The following is a 21529-nucleotide window of genomic DNA, read 5'->3' as shown; positions in this document are numbered from 1 at the left end:
CATCTGCACATGACTGACAAGCTTTGGAGTGCCTCACGTGACTTGCCTGCACATCAGCTGGTCAGAGAGTCTCCCATCAGAATTCTCTTCTGCTTTTTGCTCCTTTTCTCTGATATTATATATATTTATTTAAAACATACTTTTCATGCACTATGTTCTCATTATGGTTCCCTCTCTCCAACTCCGCCCAGACCCTCCTCACAAACTAACAAACCAGAATAGGAAGAAACAATGCCACAGAAAAAGCACAGGAAACGCATACATCCAGAGACACATACACTAGTACACCCAATAAGAATACAAAACCAAAACCACCAGATAGATACAAAAGACCTGTTGTGGGGGAAGGAAAGCCTAGACAAATCATTAGGAGACAAAAATTTTCCAAAGTTACCATTGAGCTCATTTTGTATTGCCAGTCTACTGTTGGTTATGGTCTCTGCCCATTAGTGTTCTTTGTTTACCCAGTAGCTTGTACTGTATTAGGATTCCATATGAACCCTCAAGTGGCCCCTAGCTTTAAATGCCCCTACTTTTATTGCCTCCCTTGAAACCCTCTTCTCTCCCAACCACTGCTGAATTCTATTGTTTACATCCTCCAAATCATTTTTTTTTAAAGATGGAAGATAGGAACTGTCATTTTATTTATATTCTTTTTATTTCGAACACATTAATGTAGGATCAAAAATGTAATGACTGAGAAATTAATGAAATACTCTTAGTTACATTAATGTTCACTCTCTTAAAAGCTACAGTATTTTCTTTATTTAGATTTTATTTAATCTTTTTTTTTACACTCCAGATTTTATCCCCTTCCTAGTCTATCCTGACTGTTCCACATCCTATACCTCCTCCCACCCCCACCCCTACCCTGACCCAGGTCTCCATGAAGGTGACCCCACCCTACCCACCCCACTAAATCTCTCCACTCCCTGAGGCATCTAGTCTCTTGAGAGTTAGGTGCATCTTCTCTGACTGAACCCATATCCTGCAGTCCTCTGCTGTATATGTGTTGGGAGCCTCATATCAGCTGGTGTATGCTGCCTGGTTGGTGGTCCAGTGTCTGAGAGATCTCAGGAGTCCAGGTTAATTGAGACTGCTGGTCCTCCTACAGGGTGGCCCTCCTCCTCAGCTTCTTTCAGGTTTTCCCTAATTCAACCACAGGGGTCATCAGCTTCTGTCCAATGGTTTGGTACAAATATCTGCATCTGACTCTTTGAACTGCTTGTTGGGTCTTTTGGAGGGCAGTCATGATAGGTCCTTTTGTGAGCACCCCATAGTCTCAGTAATAGTGTCAGGCTTTGGGGCCTGCCCCTGAGCTAGATCCCACTTTGGGCCTTGTAATTGGACCTTCTTTTCATGTTCTTCTCCATTTTTGTCCCTTACATTCTTTTGGACAGAAACAATTATGGGTTGGAGGTTTTGACTTTTGGATGGCAACCCCATCTCTCACTAGGCCTTTCTTCTGGAGGTGGGCTCAACAAGTTCCCTCTCCCCACTATAGGGCACTTCATCTAAGGTCTCTCCCTTTGACTCCTGAGATTTTCTCACCTCCCAGGTCTCTGGTACATTCTGGAGGGTTCCCCTGACCTCCTACCTCCTGAGGTTGCCTGTTTCCATTCTCTCTGCAGGCCCTCAGGGCTTCAGTCCTTTCCTCCCACCCAATACCTGATCATGTCCCCCTCTTCCCCTCCATAGCTATCTATTTTGTTTGCCCTTCCTATGGAGATACATCCTCCATCCTCCAGGATCTTACTTTTTACCTATCCTCTGTGGTTATACAGATTGTAGCCTGGTTATCGAAGAATTTAACAGCTAAGATCCACATGCAAGTGAATACATAGCATATCTGTATTTAGGTCTGTGTTACTTCACTCAGGATGGAATTTTCTATCTGTCACCATTTAGTAACATATTTCTTTCATTTTAAATAGCGTACTAATTTTCCATTGTGTAAATGTACCAAGCTTTCTTTATCCATTCATCTGTTGACAGGCATCTAGGCCTGTTTCTAATTTCTGTCTATAGTCAATATGTGTTATCAAATGTCTTGGCATTAGGATGGAGAATCCTTTGGATATATGCCTAAGAGGTACTTGGAGAAGGTTTTTTATCCGAGACATCTCAGCTTGAATCATGTCATCTCTTGAAAATTGTCTCTGTCTCTGTGCCTTTTATGTGGTATAGTTGCCTATTGAACAGCATCTACTGCTGAACTGGCCACACTGTACTACGGTGACCTAATCACTTTTACAAAGCCTTTCAACTACGCTTTGAAAATTAAGTTGAATTCCCATTCTCATTTCCATCCCTCTTCTCTGAAAATTGTTGTCATTCTCAAGTCATGATTTCTCTTCCTTTGAACTAAAATTGGGCCTATTGGTACCATTTTATTAGCTCTGAGTTTTATTCTGCTTATATTTCTTAGATAATCTCCTTGAAAGATTATATTGGCCTCTATCTGTACATTAGTCTTTCTTCCCACGTTCTATTGACTATCTATTAAACTGATTTGAATCTACATTCTGTGTCTTTTATTTATTTTATCTATTTATTACCCATGTCTCTTGTTATGTATCTAAAACTTCTAAACTATCATGAACAAGTATATTATCTTGACTTTAATTCATACTATGTTTGGAATTCTAATATGATTTGTAGCTGGGAGTCTAGTTGCTTACTGCATTTAATCACTGGAGTGGGTATATTTCAGATAGGTGATTCTGACCACATGACACTCCATTCTAGGTTGTCTCTACCCTGGTTCTTCCCTTCCCCTGCCCCTTTATCAACCCTTTATCAATAACAATTAAGACAACAGAAACTGAACCAACAATGATGTACAAATAATCATTCTCATGTAGATATAATCAACATTTCCTAATCTACTACCCCAAAACCAGTTTACATATTTTTAGTTTCTAATAAAACAAAATTCAAGATGTTTATTGTCTTGTGACACATAAACATACATTCACATATACATATATCCTCACTCCCATTTAGCTAGTTTTTTCATATATTTAGTTATTATTTATTAGTCAGTTTATATTCTGATCCCAGCCCCCTTCCTCCTCCAGCTACCAGCCCCTTCCCCTTCTGCTTTGCTCATAGTGGGGGACCCCCTCCCCATCAACCTATCCAGGAACATCAACTCACTGCAAAACTAGGTGCATCCTTTCCCGCTGAGACCAAACAAGGTGGGCCAGTTAGGGAAACAGGGTCCACAGGAGGCAGACAACAGAGTGAGGGATAGCCCTGCTCCAGTTGTTGGCGAACCTGCATGAAGACCAAGTTACACGTCTGTTACATGTGTGGGTCACTTACATCCTGCCTAAGTATGCTTTTTGGTTGATGGTTCAGTCTCTGGGAGGCGCCAAGGGTTCCGGTTAGTTCACTCTGTTGATCTTCTTGTGCCCCTACCTGCTTTAGGTTCGTCAATCCTTCCCTCAAGGCTTCTACAACACTCCCTGAGAGCCATCTAATGATTGGCTGTGAGTCACTGTATCTGTTTCCATTGGCTGCTGGCTGAATCCTCCCATCTACAGGCAAAACAGGGTATCCTTAGTAGTATCAGGGATTGCTTCTTGCCCTGGGATGGTTCTCAACTGGGACCAATCGTTGGTTGGCCATTTCCTTAGAGTCTGCTCCATCCTTTTCCCTAAACATCATAAGGGCAGGGCACATTTTTGTCAAAGGTATTGTAGATGGATTGCTGTCTCATTCCCTCCACTGGGAGTCCTGCATGGCTACAGGCGGTGACCACATCAGGCATCATATCTCTCACTGCTAGGAGTCTCAGCTAGATTAATTTAGCTAATTTAAAATAATTGAAATTATATTTTTCTTTGACAATATGGATCATACAAACACAGTAAAAAGGCAAACTGAGCATAAAACTATTTAATTTACTTTTGAGTAACTCATAGGTTAAATACTCTGAAACATAAAATAAATAATAATTGAATGAAAAAGAAGACATCTCAATCATGACAAAAATTTCTAGGGTCACTTAAAAATACATAATAATCACCCTACTTAATCAAAAGAGTTGGAATATTTCCCCTGTAGTTGAGGACCAATCAAGGATGTCATTTTCCATGGTTCCAGTTGACATAATTATCGAAATTATTGCTAGTTGAAATAGCATAATGAGGAAACACAGGGCATAAATATCAGAGAGGTATGACAAAGCTCTACGATTTACAAATGGTATAATTATATAAGTGAAAAGTTGCAGACTGAATAAAAATCCCCTTAGCTTTGAAGTCAACCCAATTTTGGGAAATGAGTAAACAGGTAAACGCCTGTTGAGTTGCTAAATGTGAATGATGAGTACTTGCGGCTGAAAGTAGACAACACAGATCTCTGTTAAGGGGGCCCTTTATCTTCACAGCATCCTTATCCTGATTAGATGCAGTAATACAGTCTTATAAGAGCCTAACTACAAGAGAAAGTGGAACAAAGACCCATTGTTATTTCTGTTTTATTTTCCATACTTGCTGGCAACTCTTCTGTATTTTTAAATAGTCAATATAAAACTTAAAAAAAAAATCACAGCTTCAATGATCACTTTAAGAACATAAAGTCATTTGCATGGCATGCATGATCAATTATCATCTTCCTGTCTACATTTACGGTCTTTTCTATGGTTTCTTGCTTCCTACTTTTCTTACCCAACACCACATAAAACTGAGTTAAGTGGGCAGAAGTGTGCCCGTGATTGTTTCCCTCAGTTAAACTTCCATGCTAATTGTCAATAGGTAGGAGTCCTTGTCTTAAGGGACTGGGTCTTAAATATTATGTATTAAATGCCGCATCTTATAAGTATCCAATCCAATGATATTTCAATTTTTTATTTCCTCAGGCTTATTGGATTTTTTTTTCTTTAGACTTCTATTACATCATCTAGATCCCTATAACTTGGCAAATAGAGTCTGTTATTCTATAAACTTAGTGGGCAAGAAACAGTTCTCATCTCTGGCCCAGTGCCTTCTGGGAAGAAGATGAAATGGAACTAACCCTATTGACATGTAAAATGCAGGGATAGTTTTACCTAATTAATTAAATATAAATTAACATTATTAAGTTAAAAAGAATATTGATGTGTTTAGGATAGCAATTGACAACAAAAACAATTTTTCCAACTTGCACCATTCTTTTATACTAATTATCAACTTTATAACATCATCTGCCTATGGGAGAATGGTTTCCCAATCCCTTCCATATAGTAAAACTGACAGCTTTTCAAATTTTTTACGTGGAATGATGAAGTATGTGTGGAAAATACTCACATCTTTACATATACTTCACTTCACATTTACATTTACAATAAATGATACAGTGTATATACTACATAATTAGTAGTTATTGGATTATTTAGAGAATGATGATAAGAACAGATCAAATATAGATATTTTATAATGTTTTGGTCCATGCTTATTTGATTCCGAGACTCAGAACCCATGAATACAAAAGGCAATTGTATTTAGTCTTAGTTTAATTTAGTATATAAGAAATATTTTAGGTAGGAAGCTGCATTTTTGTGTTTAAATACTAAAACTATAATATTTACATAGCAAATATAATTTAATCAGACCATTGGCATAGTTTTTAGAGTGCTAATTTTTCTAAAAATACATGTATCTATCACTTAGCTTGATCAAAGTTTCATTTTTATGCTTATTGGACCATATTATAAAGGTCTGATGTCCCAGTGAGTTGGTGTCTTGATATGTTGTTCTTCCATAGTGATGAATCCTGACTTAACAAAGCTAATGCTCTAAAGCATAGGGAGATTCGGAGTTCATTATGGGAAAAAGCATCTAAAGTTCAAGACCCCATACACAAACAAATCTCCATTCTATTTCGAATAGCACACCATTTTATAGAAGAATAATGAATGAGCTCTTTTATTTCAACAAAGCAACTTAATAAACTCTAGAATTTAGTTCAAATCTGTAAGTATACCAACTGATGGAAAAATTTAAAAGGAATGGTTAAAACTACTATGGATGCTTAACTCCGAGATACAAGACCATTACATTCTTGAGAGAAGTCTCAAGAGTGATGAATGCAATAGACATTTAATAAGGTTTTTTTGTCCCATAAGAGGATATACCATTCTATATCATTATGAAGACATAACTGAAATTGTCAGCCTCCTGGTGATTTCCATGTTCAAATGCATTAATATGTTTCTCATTAAAATGAACAATAAAAAGAAAGCCCTTATATCAGTTTCTTCACTCAATTAGAGATGCTCTTAACTTCAGAGCCACCTCTCCAGAATCTAACCACCCCCTCTTAGTTACTCTTAGTTGCTGACTTCAGTTTAAGGCTTGCTTCTGCATATTTGGCTATTCTTATGTTCATTGCTGCCACAGGTACTCACCCATGTGTTTGTTTTTTCCAAAAATATCTTCCTGGTCTTCACCAGATTACATTTCAGGTACACTACCTCAATGAGACCCTGTTTGATCTCCTGGATGAGAATAAACCCCTTTGCACAGTAGTCCAGTGCCTTGTGTTGCATTGACTTGAGTCTCTGTTGCAGCCCCATTTATTTTCAGAATCTTCTAGAATGTTTGCTTGCTCCTTTCCTCTCACTTGGATTAAGAGGGGAGAATCATCTGAGTTTTCACAAATCGTCAGTGTTCAACTTTAAAGTTTCTTTTTCACACTCATTAATTTTCAAATAAATACTTGTTAATGAGATGACTGAGTGAAGATATCAAACAAAAGTTGACTTAAAGGGTTTTTTGTTGTTGTTGTTTCTCAGATGAGAGGTATATAAATTTAACATATCTTTTTCATCAAATGACTTCATGAATGGATTATTCAGATAGATTACATTTTTAGACGAAAGTTTATTCTTATTAGTTTATTTGAATATATTTGAAGACTCAGTTTTGTATCTAATAGTGAAAACAGATCTTCACAATTGATCGATTTTCATAGCCCTGAGAGGAACAAAATAATCAGAAGTCCTTTAGATGGCTATTTTATTAATGAAATGTTGATTGAAACAGACCTTATTCCAGAACCATATGGATGGGGTCAGGGATTTTTTATGGTAGCTACTTAGCTTTCTTTCTGCACCTGTGACAAACTATCTAAGGTAATCCATCTAAAAATAAATACAAAATTGGTATCCATTCCCCCAACAGAGAGCTGTCTTGTCTGATCTCCATGGGAGAGTATGTGCCTTAACTGGCAGAGACTTGATGTATGCTGTGGCAAGGTGGGGGATACCCAGGGGTATACCTCACTCTTAGAGGAGAAGAGGCAGGAGGTCTCATCCTATCAAAGGAGAGGAGGGGGGATGGGGAAAAGGGTGGGTCACAGTGAGGAAGCACTGGGGGACTGGGGGACGGGGTTATTTACAGCACTTGGAATTAATTTGTTAACAAATTAATTTGTTAATTGATTAACAAAAAGGGTATTAGCCCAATGACCAAACTTATGTTACAAGTCTGCCTCCCCCAAAGTTGTTTCCATCAATTCTTACTACAAGCATCATAAGGCAGTTGAGCTTTTCACACCAGCATTTGAGAACACAACAGACATAATGATAACAATATTTTCATATAGGAACTTTGATGCCTAAACAACTCTAATATCTTAGTATCAGGCACAAAAAATGTGTTGTCACATGGTGAATATATGCACATATGCTTCTTGGTCTCTCTCTGTCTTCCATTTATTGTTTGCCTACTCCTCCTGACTGCTCTCTGCAGAATCAAACCTAAGATTATTTCTCAAAGAGAAGGAGTTCTTGTAGACCCTGCCTTTGCTTTTTAACGTTGTTGTGTACCAGCTGCAAATGTGTATCTTATACACACACTTTGATTTCAGAACACAATGCACCCATGTGTCTTCAGTGACAGCAGTGTTGTTAAGCAAGGAGTCCGCTGAGTATTCCTAAGCTAAGTTATTACCTAGGTCCAGAGGATAGTATTAGTTATAGTTTTGATTCGATCTATCATGAGATTAAAGCCATAAACTAGATGAAATACTTGATTTTAACAGAACTATTGTTCCAATATAATAAAAAAATTGAGGAGCCTTCAAAAAGCAGAAGATATAGTTCAGTTGGTAGATTACTTGTCTAGCATGAATAAAGCCCTGGGTTGCATCCTTAGCACCACGTAGAGCAATGACCTTAGGACACAGATATCTAGGACATTCAAGGTCATCCTCAACTTCATAGAAAGTTTGAGGCCAGCCTGGGCTACCTGAATCCACCTTATAAGCATATGAACAAACAAACATGAAAACAGAAAAGCTGCAATTCATAAAACGTTCACTCTTGCTTTGCAACTGCTTACACTTTCACAGTACAGATCTGGTAGGAGCAAGTGTTTCTTAGACGTTCTTCAATATTCTATTCAGGCAAACTAAGGTGGATGGTTAATAATTCAATAATTGATTTCAAAGGATTGCCTTTAAGAAGTCAAAGACTTAACGTTCTGAATTATGCTGCAGAAGCGTGGTCACTTGTCTGGGAATTTTAACACTTGCCTTTATTTACCAATATGACTCTGGGTCAATACAACATTTTAGGGATGCATTTCTTATATATGAAAGGAGAAAGTTGACACACTCTCCATTTTCCATTTCTGCCACTCATTTTTGAATCATTTCCATTTTTCAGAATAAAATTTATTACTTGGTATACACTATTTTAACTTTTATGCTTGGAATTCATATGAGTCGCTGGATTTCACTCTAGTTTCGCTTTTAGAAATTATTGATAATGTTGTATTTATTGGAGAAACTGTGCCTGCGTGTCAGTATCTGAATGGCAAGGGTCCTGGAACTTCTTCATCTAGTCCGCTTCAGCCAGTTGACTTACCTACTGAGCTTCAGATGAAGAATAGACAACCCTTTGCATCACTTAACTGATCCATTCACACAAAGCATGTAGAATAATTTGCAAATCATAAAAATAGAGTTAATTTGGGGAGAGGTTTGTGCAAGTCATTACTCACAAATTAGAAAGTATTTTGCTCTGGAATAGAATACTAAAATTTCAACACAAACGACACTTTTTTCCTCTGCATTCCAGCTATTTATAAGATGTGGACTTTCAAGTATTCCGCATTTCTTCTTTCGAACCTTGTTTGTCCTCACAGCACAGGAGTGGTCACTGGAATACTGGAGGCAGCTCCCTTCGGAGCCCATTAACTCTCTTCTAAGCCAAGACTGAAGGGCCAGCACACTAGGCACCATCGTGATGCTAGCACCAAACTTTGAAGAGGAGCAGATGTGGAGGATATCCCAGGGGTCTCTCTGCTCAGGGATCTGTCCTTTATGAGGAGAGCTTTTGAGGGAAATAAGTCTGACTTTGAAGCTTTAAGCTGAGAGAAACAACAGTGATCATGGTTCACCACTACCCATATATTTTTAGCTTTCTACTTTTAGTATTCATGTCTGTTAGAGGACTTCCGGACACTAAGCTTGCTAACCTTTTATTGCATGGCTTTTTTCCTGAACTGATACAAAGAATAGAGAGTTGAGGTAACCCTGCCTCCATTCTTTCTAGAAATAGCATGAAAATGAGCTGTGTATTCTCCTGTATTGCATAGGATAACACTGGGGTAGCGTACGTGAGTACAACTTAAAACCTCAAAGGAGTATCATGTGCATGTGAATGTGACAGTGTAAACATATTTTACATATGAGTACTTTATCAATACATTGTAAGTAATTATAATCATTTCAAAGACAGATTTTAGGTTAGTTTCAAGTATGAAAATCTCATATTTGAGACTACTAAAGATGAGAAATACTTAGCAGTTGCCTTTGCAGATGACAAACTTACGTAGCTGTCTCATCTCAGATGCATGCTCTGGGATGTCTGTGCTACCCTGGATTTATAGTTTTCGTGAGATTATACTCTGCAGTGCTTTACAAAAAGTTCATTAGTAAGGTTTCTTAATTTACTCTTAAAAACAAAAAGAACAAAACCGAACAAAAAAACCCAAAACTGTAACTGTTACAAGAATGTGTAGGTATATTCTACTATGCATTGTTTGAATTTTAACATATTTTCTAATTTTTTATTTCATTCTCATGGAATTTCACTTCCCTTTAAGACTCATAGCTCTTATGTAGCTAAATGTCATAAAGAACATATAGATATCCCATTTTACAGATGTAATGAAAAATTCTTTTTCCGTTTTCCCTTTGTCCTAAATGTAGCATAGCAGCATCTACTTTAGAGTGTTTGCGATGAGGAAAATGACTAGGTTATTACTGTGATTGGGTTTGTATAATTTGATCTTTGCAAATAAAAAAATACAAAGCAGATGCCAACATCTCTGAAATTCTTCAAATGCCAAGCATGGTGCAAAGATATTTACTTTTGAGTTATTTTTCTTTATATATACCTGTGTGCTGTGTTAGATGAAGCAAGTGAGATGTGTCATAAGTCAACGGGCAATGTTTACAGGAGCATTTGTGAACAACATTGTTCTAGAGGCTGTGAAGGGGAAACAGAATAGGCGTCAGATATGCTCCTTGCAGTACTGGGGCTGAAAATATAGCCAAAGAATTAAAATCGATTTGACAAATAGAAAGCAAGCAAATAAGGACAGCATCAAAATAAGAAATCGCTCATACAGTAGGAAAAGTGCAACGACAACAACAACAACAAAATCCCAGTCAACTTCAGGGAGCTACCAGCTATGGAAGCCATCCCATAATAGAATGGAAAGCTAGCTCTGATACCTGTCCATTAATTTTTAAGAGAACATTATGTCTTATAAAAGGGAATAGTTTGTATACAGGAAAGTAAGGGGAAAAAATCACTATTATTGATTGAATCTTGGGGAATCAGAACTCTTCTAAGCACTTGCTAGATATGAATTCACACTACAAATCTATAAAACAGGACTTTTTGAGTCTCTTACTTATAGTAATAAAAAGCATGGGCCAGAGACTGTTAAATAACTTTACTAGCGGCCTTGGGTGATGAAGTTAGGTTTTCAAGTCTACCTTCATTGTAGTACTCCCTTGTCCTCTCTGGGGACCTTTGGTAGTCTAGTAGCTGATCAGAATCATACATTCAAGTTCAATGTTAAGGAACAGGGTGACTGTGAGGATGTCAAGTGGGCAACATTAGGAAGATAAGAAGGACATTGAATATATAGCCTTGATGATTTTAATTAGGAGAATTTGTAGGAAAGCATTTATCAAGTTCTGCAGGAAGAAGAAAGGCCGGTTGAGGAGAACATAATGTTTTGGGTTTGATCACTAGTTTCTTTATGCTATTCACACATCTGTCTGAAACTGAAGTGTCAATTTTGAAGCTGTGGAAAACTCAATAGCTAGCAGGATTAATATTTTAATTCTCCAAGTTAATCAAGAATCTCGTAGAAAAGAACATTAAGAAGAGAAGTTGGGTGAAGATTTGGAGGCTTAAGAAGGGGAAGCCATGTAACTATAAGAGTTAGGAAATCTGAGAGACAGTAGGGGAAACAGAAAAGCAAAGTGCACTGAAGGACAGCGGGAAATAGGTCTCAACATAGATGTAGAACAGTATCACACGCTAGGCAGGTGAGTCAGGGTGGCTAAAGTGGGCTGCAGGGACTGGTGTGTCTGGAGTCACCTGTAGGACAAGGTTTACAGAATTTTGAAGGATTGAAGAGCTTGTTTTTATGGAAAAATATGAGCAGGTTTGAGGTTTGTGGTCAGTGCTGGACATGGGGAAGGACTTTGGAATCATACACCCTCCGACAGTGAGTATATAGTGCTTCTTTGCTTGTGCAGAAGTCAGCTTGTGTGATTAGCAAGAAGCTATTTAACTTGTCTACTAATAGCACACACTCAGTGATCACTGTGAATAAAAAAAAAAACTTAATGTTTCCCTCTAGTACATGGAAGCAGAGTGATTGAAAATCAATTAGCATGGACGAGCACAGGGGTAAAAACCATCCTACTAGAAGCTGTGAACTACTAGCTGTGCCGAGGATAAATGCTCTCTGTGACTACTGAGAATGCTAAATATGTCAGACCTCTAATTAGCTCAGCACCAGGCTTGCAGAGTTGCCAATTGCATGCGCTGTATCATTTACTTGACATTAACGCTTCCAGAAGTAAGATTCTATTTCTGGAGATACGTAGATGCTAATCACCTATATGGAGGCAATGGTGTCTTCACTGGGAATAGTCTCATTCTAAGACCCAGTGTGCTTAGTTTGGCAAAAGACAGGTAAAGAGCAAAATAAACAACAACAACAACTGAAATTAGACAGCTACAGTTATTCAGGGTACATTCATTTAGGACTACTCTAACAGTAGGCCACAGACTGAGTAAATTTAAGAGTAGATATTTATTTCTCACAGTTTTTTAAGGGTAAGGAATACCTATTGTTTGTTTGCAACATGGAACGTTGTACCCCACGGGCAGGGGACTGGAACTGTCCTCAAGTTGTAGAAGAATAGCTAGATGAGAGAACAAATCCACTCGTGCAGATTGTGGATAGCAGTTATTCAATTCATGAAGGTGAATAGAACTTCTGCCATCTAAATGTCTCTTTAAAGGCCCCTTCCTCCTCCACAGTCTATAATAGGTATTAAAGTTCCAATATGTGGACATTATTCATACCACATAGTACATGATGTACTTAACAGACATGAATGTCACACACACACACACACACACACACACACACACACACACACACACACTAGTGCTCTACCATTCCATGAGATATTTAATCCTAAAGCCCTCAGTGAATGCTGGAAGCCATGAATAGTTCTGAGCCCTGGGTCTAAAATGTCTTTTCCTATAAGTCTATATCTCTGATAAAATTAAATTTTTCAGTGAATAAAGCAAGAAATTACCAATTAGAAAACAGAAAGTCTACATAAACAAAATATATACAATGACAATATCACAGACGTCCTGATGTGGAAATGGTTAACTGGATTGGGCTCTACCTCTAGACAAAGAAGTAAAAACAACTAATGACTGCCTGGACAGGAGGATTAACCTCTCAGGGATGAATCCCCAGTCATTTAATAAAAAGTGTGGCCAGCTCTGAAACCATGGAAAAGATCCTTAGCCATTAAAGATCTCTATCTGATCCTTTCATGTTTCAAAGAATAGAAAAAGACATACAAGAAAATTTTATCTTTTCTCCATTTCCAGATTTTAAAATTAGTGTAAAGTCAAGTCTTGGTCGTGTGTGTGTGTGTGTGTGTGTGTGTGTGTGTGTGTGTGTGTGTATGTGTGTGTACAAGCATGTGTGTGTATATGTGTGTGTTTGGGTGTGTGTGTATGATATCACACATATACATATATACATCTATATGTACACATGTATATATTAGTGTATCAGCAATATATTTTCTGTTACGTATAAACAGCACTGAACAAATGCCATACGCTATTCTGCATTCTGACTTCTTCCATTAAATAGTGGATGTTGGAGATTTGCTTATGTTTTAGTAGGTATCAAGTTTAAATGTTGTGAGCCAAAATATTCGTGCTCTGGTAATGGCATATGACATGAAGTAGAAACTTAACAAATGCCGTTGCCAGCCCCAGCACTATTCCAAAACAAACAAAGCAGTGCTCGGCAGCACCTGTCTGCTGAGAGGAAATTCACACCGGCTGACGCACAATGTTCTCTTCGCCTCAAAACCTCGGGAAAACATGCCTTGGGTGACATTCTCCAAAATAGTCTTCAAAAAGAAACTAGATGTATTTCTAAGCTTGCAAAAACATAGGCGAGCACTGCCCTGGACTCAAAAATGTTTCTATCAAAGCCTGAAAACTACAAGGAGGAATGACCTCCACCAACAAACTCGCATGGTTTGTAATAAAGGGCTTCACTTTGTTTAGAATTCACAAATTTCACTTGGATGTTTGTCTTTCTTTTGATGAGGCTCTCTCTGTTCCACTTTCATTTTTCAAGGATTTAATATTGATAAATGTAATTATCATAATATTGATAATATTGATAACGTAAATATGCATGGAGTTGAATGGTTCCTTGCTTTTCTAACCAGAACCTTGTCATCTGTGGTCCATTAATAGTGGGCTGAGTCTTAAAGTGGTAGAAAATTATACAGTGAAGTTAATTTGGAATATGTATATATCATATATATACATATATATGTATGTATATACATATATAATATATATATCTTGGTGTTTGTACTGTGAAATGTTGCTAACCACTTATAAGTCTAGCTAATAATAGTAACTGCTACTTTATGAAACTGATATTAAAAACTTACATTGTGTGGGCTGGCAAGATGGATCAGGGGGTAGAGGTGTTTGTGTGGAATTCTGAGGATTTGAATTGGTTTGTGGGTAGAGGGAGAGAACTCACTCCTAAGATTAGTCCTCTGATTTCCACATGCGTCCTGCAGGATATACATGCCTATGCATTCTCTCTCTGCACCCCCACTTTGTGTGCGCGTGTGTGCGTGCGTGTGTGTGTGTGTGTGTGTGTGTGTGTGTGTGTGTATGTCCTTAAACAAACACATACGTACATAAGATGTGTAATAAATGGAGCTGTAGAATCTCTGCATTACCAGTCATCGAGAACCCATCATGCCCTACTACTTGAGAGAAGGTCATTCAAAGGTATACAGTTAAGAAGCAATGACATGGATTTGAGCATAGGTTTTACAACTTTCAAATGCTGATTTTCGCTGCATTTTGCTTTTGGTTTATTTTTGTTTGCTTTTCAATATCGCAACTTTAGAATTGTATTTTTAAATTGAGCGATTGCCTATTGCGAGTCACTGAAATGAGAGGTATGGAAATTGGGGTCATTTTTAGCATAGTGACTGCATTATTTGGTGCATTTGAGAGGCATTTCAAAGGTCATATTTTGTTTATGTGCACATCTTTGTAGATGCTCATGCTTATGCCGAAGGGCACGAGGAACGAGTACCCAATAAAATCAACAAGGTATTGATGTCACGTTTATTTAATGTTCATAAAGAAACATGCTCCTGGAATTTGCTTCAGTGTGTTTTGAAACAATCCAGTGGCAATAAACTGACAGCATTAATAGTCCTGTATGCCTTCAATTTACTGTGCACACACCCTGTAGCATCGGCTATCTGATTATTTATAAGTATGTATGTATACTTCCGCATTATTTTTTGTCACATTTTAAGTTATACATGAGTGTAGGGCCTTCCCTAGATTTTTACAAAATTGTGTCCATATCTAACTAACCAATAGTGCATGCTCAATAAATGTTCATTAAGTCTATGATTAATCTAACACAATTTATTTTTATAATATCTAGGTGTTTTATGATTTCTAATGAAATGTCTAGCCAGGCTCTGCCTGATATTAACAAAAGTATTTACTCAGGTATCACTAATTCTTTATTAGTAAATAATAATTAGTAGTAATTATTATTTACTAATAAATTACTAGTATTTATTAGTAAATACTAATAAAAGTATTTACTCAGGTATCACACTGTTTTACGGAAAATATTTTCTTTGGCGTTATTTTCTTCTAATCGGTCTTGGGATTATATAGAAATTATTTGGAAAAATAAATAAAATATATTTTTCAGTAATTTTAAAATAGGAAAATGTTTTTATAATATTTAATTTTCTTCTGGAAAATGGGGAGAAAAATAATCAAAACAACAGAAATGTTCTAGTTCAATTAGTGAACAATGAATTATGAGACTTAATATGTTACTTCACAGGCTCCTGGTAGTAACTCTGCATATGATTTTTCCAGTCCAATGCTGAGTAAATGTAATATTGGTATATATTTATTTGACACATCATCAGAATTGTAACATAGTCATAGACCCATATTATTCATAAAATATTTGAGTAACATTTCTAATATTTAGTGTATCATTTTGTTATTACCAGCTGTGACTAGCTGAAGGCATTATAAAGGACTCAAAGCACGTCTTGTGTGGAGATAGTCCCATATGGCACACTACGTTCATTGTGACATGCCTTCTCTTCGCTGACATAAATACAAGTGTCAAGTTTGACTCCGTATCATTTTCTTCTGACCCTGTCAGGCAGTGAGATTCTATTTCAATTGACCATAGACAGCTTCTTTAGAGGTAGTTACACAATTTTAAGAGTTCATCTTGTTATTGTTGACTTATCAAGCAAATATTGACAGAGTTGTTTGTCCTTACTTAGTGGGCAAGAACATAAGAAGATGACAGGGGAAGTCAATTGCATAAGACTTATTTTATAAATCATTTTTTAGGTGGGTAAAGTCAGGTTTTTCCAAATCACTATCCAGTGCCCATAAGATTGATTGATGCTTATGATACTTTGAAGACATGTAAACCGAGAGCATTCACCTCACTTTATGAGAAAGAATAAAGTTGTAATATCATTCCTGACCGATGGTCTTACAGCTTCAATATTTATCTCACATTATGTGCACGCATTGCGGGCCTGTAACAGACAGCTTGCTTTAGTAGTCGAATTTACTGATCCATATAGAGGGGCGATGATGTAAGTGGAAATTGATTCTAGAATTCATTACAGTGAATTTCTAGTTGTAATAGATGGTATTTAAATTTCGAGAGTGAAAGCATTAGAGTCCCATAAGAGGCCTAAAAGGTTATTCCATTTAAAGAGAAGAAATATAGTTACATTAAAGAACATTAATGGTGATTATTTAAAAACAGAAACAAACAAACAAAAAAAACCCTCTCAGCCCTAATCATGTCTTATCAAAAACCTTTTGAAATAAAAACTGAACCTAAATTACTATCCAGTTATGACATTCCCTCAAATTGATTGTCTTAGTTACTTTTGTATTGCCATGATAGTATACCATAATCAAGGCAAGTTACAGAACAAAAGTTCATTTGGGGCTTACAGTTTCAGAGGGTTAGGCTCCATGATCATTCTTGTGGGGAGCATGGCAGGCAGGAAGGTAGGCATGTTGCTGGAGCAGTACTGGAGAACTCACAACTTGAACTATAACCACAAAGCAGAGAGAGCTAACTGTGTACATCATGGGCTTTTGAAAGCACAAAACCCTTCCCCAGGGGCACACCTCCTCCAACAAAGCCATACCTCCCAGTCTGTCCCAGAGAGTTCCACCCACGGAAGAGCAAGTGCTAAACTACAGGATCCTATTGGGTTCATTCTTATTCAAACCACCACACTGGTTGTCAGTTCTTTTCTCATTCTCTGTTTGAAGAGATTTCTCAGTTTGCTGTAAGCAAATTCCTCTGCCTGCCTTAGTTTAGATTTTACCATGAGAGTTTTCTAGAACCAAAGATCCATGGGAAGCTTAGAGGAGATTTGATCAGTGGAGCTCAGCAAATATTATGTAAGGTCCCCCATCTTTCAGAAGTGTCTATGTATTCCGTCATATTCAAGGAAGCAGAAATGAACTAAGATAATTGTTTTCTGTTGTTTATTTTAATCTGTGTCTAATATGTTTTACTGTGTAAGGTGTATACACTTTTATTCAACATACATTACTAGTCTAGGCACCTTGGTCTAAGAACAGGAGGTCTAGCAATGACAAGAGGAGACGGACAAATGACAGCATAGGGATGAGTCAAGACTTATGGACACTCAAAGTAGCTGGGAAATTACTGGTCTATTCTTTAAATCTTTCCTGCTTGTTTTTAAAAGAGCATCTACCAAAATATATTGTGCTTTCGAGTTAGATAATTTCCAGCATCACTATGTTTTTATACATTATCCTTCAGTTGATATATATGAATATGTGTGTGTGTGCGCGCGCACACGCGCACATGTGTGAATATATAACATATAACATATAACATATAACACATAACACATAACACATAACACATAACCTAACACATAACACATAACATATAACACATTACACGTAACATAACACATAACATATAACATATAACATATAACATATAATATATTATATATATAGTCATTTTTAAGACCAAAAGCATGCAGAGTTTTTAATTTGTAGAGGTTTCTTTCCTCAGAGTCAGAACTTTAATTGGGGAGGCACAGGAATCCTTGTGATTTAAAATTTTTTTCTAAAGAATTGCACTTATAACTTTTAATGTTGGAAATTATAAATGCATTAACATCGAGAAAACAATATTTCTCATTTAGTCTACAGCAGAAAATTCAATCCATATAATATCTAAAAATATGAATATATAAATAAATATATAATATATAAGGAAATACATAAGTGTTTAATTATATAAATATATTATTTATACATAATAAGGTATTAATTATAATATAATTATATATTATATGTAATTATTTGTGTTGTTTATATTCATACATATAGTTAAATATATAATATATAATAGACATATATAACATATAATATATATACTGTAAACATATAATTTATTGACATAGAGAAGATTCTATCATGTTTCTAATTTCAATGTGATACATACTTCCAAATCATTATCTTTAAAAAAACTGAAAAAAATTAATTTCAATTTAAAAGCTCCCAAAATCCTGAAAGGGAGAAAATAACCTGGGTTTTTTTCACTTAGTTTTAAACTATGACAGAAAAAAGTAATGCTGTAGAATTAAAATTTGTCGAGAAGCTACGTTTGTTAATATTGCTGCATTAAATGTGTATGTATAGAACTGTCGCTGAAATATAAGACATTTAACCAGTGACATTTTAAATGAATCTCATCACAGGGGAAGCCTGTGGGAACACCGGATGCCGGCGCTTATTTCCGTGTGCTCGCAGAGCATGGAGTGGCTGCCTTGTTTACAGCACCAACCGCAATTAGAGCCATCCGTCAACAGGACCCTGGGGCAGCCTTGGGGAAGCAGTACTCTCTGACAAGGTGAAGTAGAGATGCACAGGGCAAATTCCATTAGAAACAGCAGTAAAAACGTAACTGCAGTCAAAATACAACTGAGCAATGTTTTTCGGTTCTGTAGTACCTCCATAGAAAGAGTAAAATATTCACAAGATTGTTAAGAATGACTCTGTGTATGTAACTCAGACGGTTGGATAACTTCCCATATTTTTAAGTACTATAGTCCTGTTTGTTTCAATTCAACTCAAACAAGAACACCTTCCTTCCTTCCTTCCTTCCTTCCTTCCTTCCTTCCTTCCTTCCTTCCTTCCTTTCCTTTCCTTTTTCCTTCCCTCTCTCTTTTTTTCTCTTTCAGGTGACTGCTTATCTTTTAATTAAGAGCAAAATTCTGATTATGATTTCAGATACCTGCTATTTCAGAACTTAACTGTCTTCTAGAAATAGTAATATAAGCATGTCTTAAATGAAGAGATACTTTACCTGAATGCACATAGACATAATATTATTGTCCAGATTACATCTGTTTGTAATGAGACCAATTATCCCACTTCAATTTTGTAATGGTATGCTGCAGATACCATAGATACTTTTGTTATTTTGTTGATTTCATTAGTTACGATGTATATCTTCAAGTGTAATTATTACAATTTACATCCTTAAGGCTCTTTCCAACCCTCTGATAGAGTTTTGTTTTTCTCATGTTAAAGATTAGGCTTAATTAATATAGTTTGAATATTTAAAGTTAAATGTCATGATTTTTAAATGATAGGCTTCTGTGGCCTGAAGTAATTAAAATAGATACCATACACTCAGCTGCTGTGATAAATAGGTTTTTAATCTGCAGGATTCTTAGTTTTGTTTACTCATATCTAAAATTATAGATTTTTAGATGTACAATAAAGCTAGATTTACTAAAATATACATAATGTAAACAATGCAGTCTTACTTCTTATAAATGTGCATAATGTGACTCGTGCACCACAATATTCTATTTCTCTTCATTTTGAACCTTCATTTATCACACTTAGGTTGTCCCTAACTTCAATGCCGACTATAGAAAAATAGATTTTGGCTAAAATACTCTAGAACTTATGTAGTATGCATATCCTAAGATAACTGTAGAGGTGTTGATAAGGTATTTATTTTCTTAAATGTCTATTCACGAGCATAATATACCCTTATTGTTTGAAAGTAAAGCATGGAGTTACATTTGCCAGAAGGCTACAATGTCATTTGTTTTCTTTAGTGTTCCTATTCATACATAGATTTTATATTTCATATTCCACACAGTAATGCTCAGTAAAATTATCACTTTTCACATAAATAACTACTCATAGGATATAAGAATTTATCATAAGTCTACTGACAAAAACCTCTATCGATACAAATCAGTGGTATTTATGATGGCACATTTTTATATTTTTAATTGATATTTAGGAATGCTTAAATGCTTAGAAGACTTTAATTTATAAGCACACCCAATCTTGAAAATACTCTTATTAATGAGTGAACACAATGTGTACCAGAGACAAATGGCTTAGTGTCTCATTTAGCGGAAGAATTCTTTTTTGTATGTAGACACTGTGAGCATTATTTTAATTTTGCCATTGAGTAAATCTAGTACCTGAGGATTTATGAATCTCTCCAGGAAGAAACTAATTCAGGCAATCTCAACAGGATTTTCACATTTAGTTAAACCACAGGGATGTACGGTTACAATTAAGATAATGTATCACCATACACAAAGGGTTTTTGACCTTCATGTAATAAAAGTATCTTTTCCTTTTCATATTTATAACCTTCACAATGATGTCACCATTGAACTGTTTAAAAGATTCCCACTTAGCAACTAAGGGTACAGTGAAAACAGAAAAGTTTAATCAATTCCAACTGTTTTATTGCAAAAAAAGTAATAAAGGTTAAACTTGGGTCAAAGGTTGAGTATCAAAAATTTAAACCTTCTCATACAACTATATGTGCAATAGTAACACCATGTTTAATACATTAATACTCCCTGGGTAAGATTAAAGATAAAATAGAAAAGGAAACAAATGGGCAATACTAACAAAACTTAATTTTAAAGACTTTCCTTAAGGAAAAGTATGCATGTGGTAGGATGGATAGGGGCCCAAAACAATCAATACCATAGTGAAGAGATATATTAGTGAATTTACATAACCCCTGTATAACCATGATGGGATGTTGTGCTTGAGTAGAAGCCAGAATTAAGAGTAAAAGAAAGTAATGGTTAACAGTTATTTCAAAATACAAGAGTAATCTTTGCTATGTATTGAGAAAATGTATAAGATACTGTTTTGACTGTGGGAAGGGGTTGTGACCCATGACATGTGGGAAGACTATGAAACCCTTTGACTTGGGAAACCATTATTGTGCTGAAAACACTTCCCGTTCCCACATTTCCATGAAAGAACATTCATAGAAGTGGATGAACAAACCAGCGAAATGGGAGACTTAGATAGAAAGTGCCAACTGGTTTATTAAGCACAGAAAGGTAGTATTCCCCAAATACCATTTAAAAATATATCAAGACTAGTTTGATAGATCAAGGTTATAAGGGAAATGAGATTTTGATATTTCTCTCATTTTTTAAAAAACTTCCTTATTGGGTCTTTGTGAGTTACATGTCATGTACGCCAATCCCACTCATCTCTCCGTCCCTTTGAATCTGCCCTCTGCCTTTGTAACCTACCCTCAAAAAGGAAATAAATAAATAAATAAATAAATAA

The 21529-nt window shown here is 36.1% G+C and overlaps 1 protein-coding gene across 2 annotated transcripts in view; it reads left to right on the top strand.

The window, feature by feature from the left end:
* The window catches only part of Acss3 (acyl-CoA synthetase short chain family member 3), a 185620-nt gene that overhangs the window by 94758 nt on the left and 69333 nt on the right, over positions 1 to 21529 (top strand). For both annotated transcript variants that reach the window (XM_032912114.1, XM_032912106.1), the window contains exon 8: positions 18655 to 18806. In XM_032912114.1, coding sequence (XP_032768005.1) covers positions 18655 to 18806 — 152 coding nt within the window. The remainder of the gene's footprint in view (positions 1 to 18654; positions 18807 to 21529) is intronic.

Source organism: Rattus rattus, chromosome 1, assembly GCF_011064425.1.
Source record: "Rattus rattus isolate New Zealand chromosome 1, Rrattus_CSIRO_v1, whole genome shotgun sequence".
Taxonomy (NCBI): Eukaryota; Metazoa; Chordata; class Mammalia; order Rodentia; family Muridae; genus Rattus; species Rattus rattus.
This window is presented reverse-complemented; position numbering and strand designations above follow the sequence as displayed.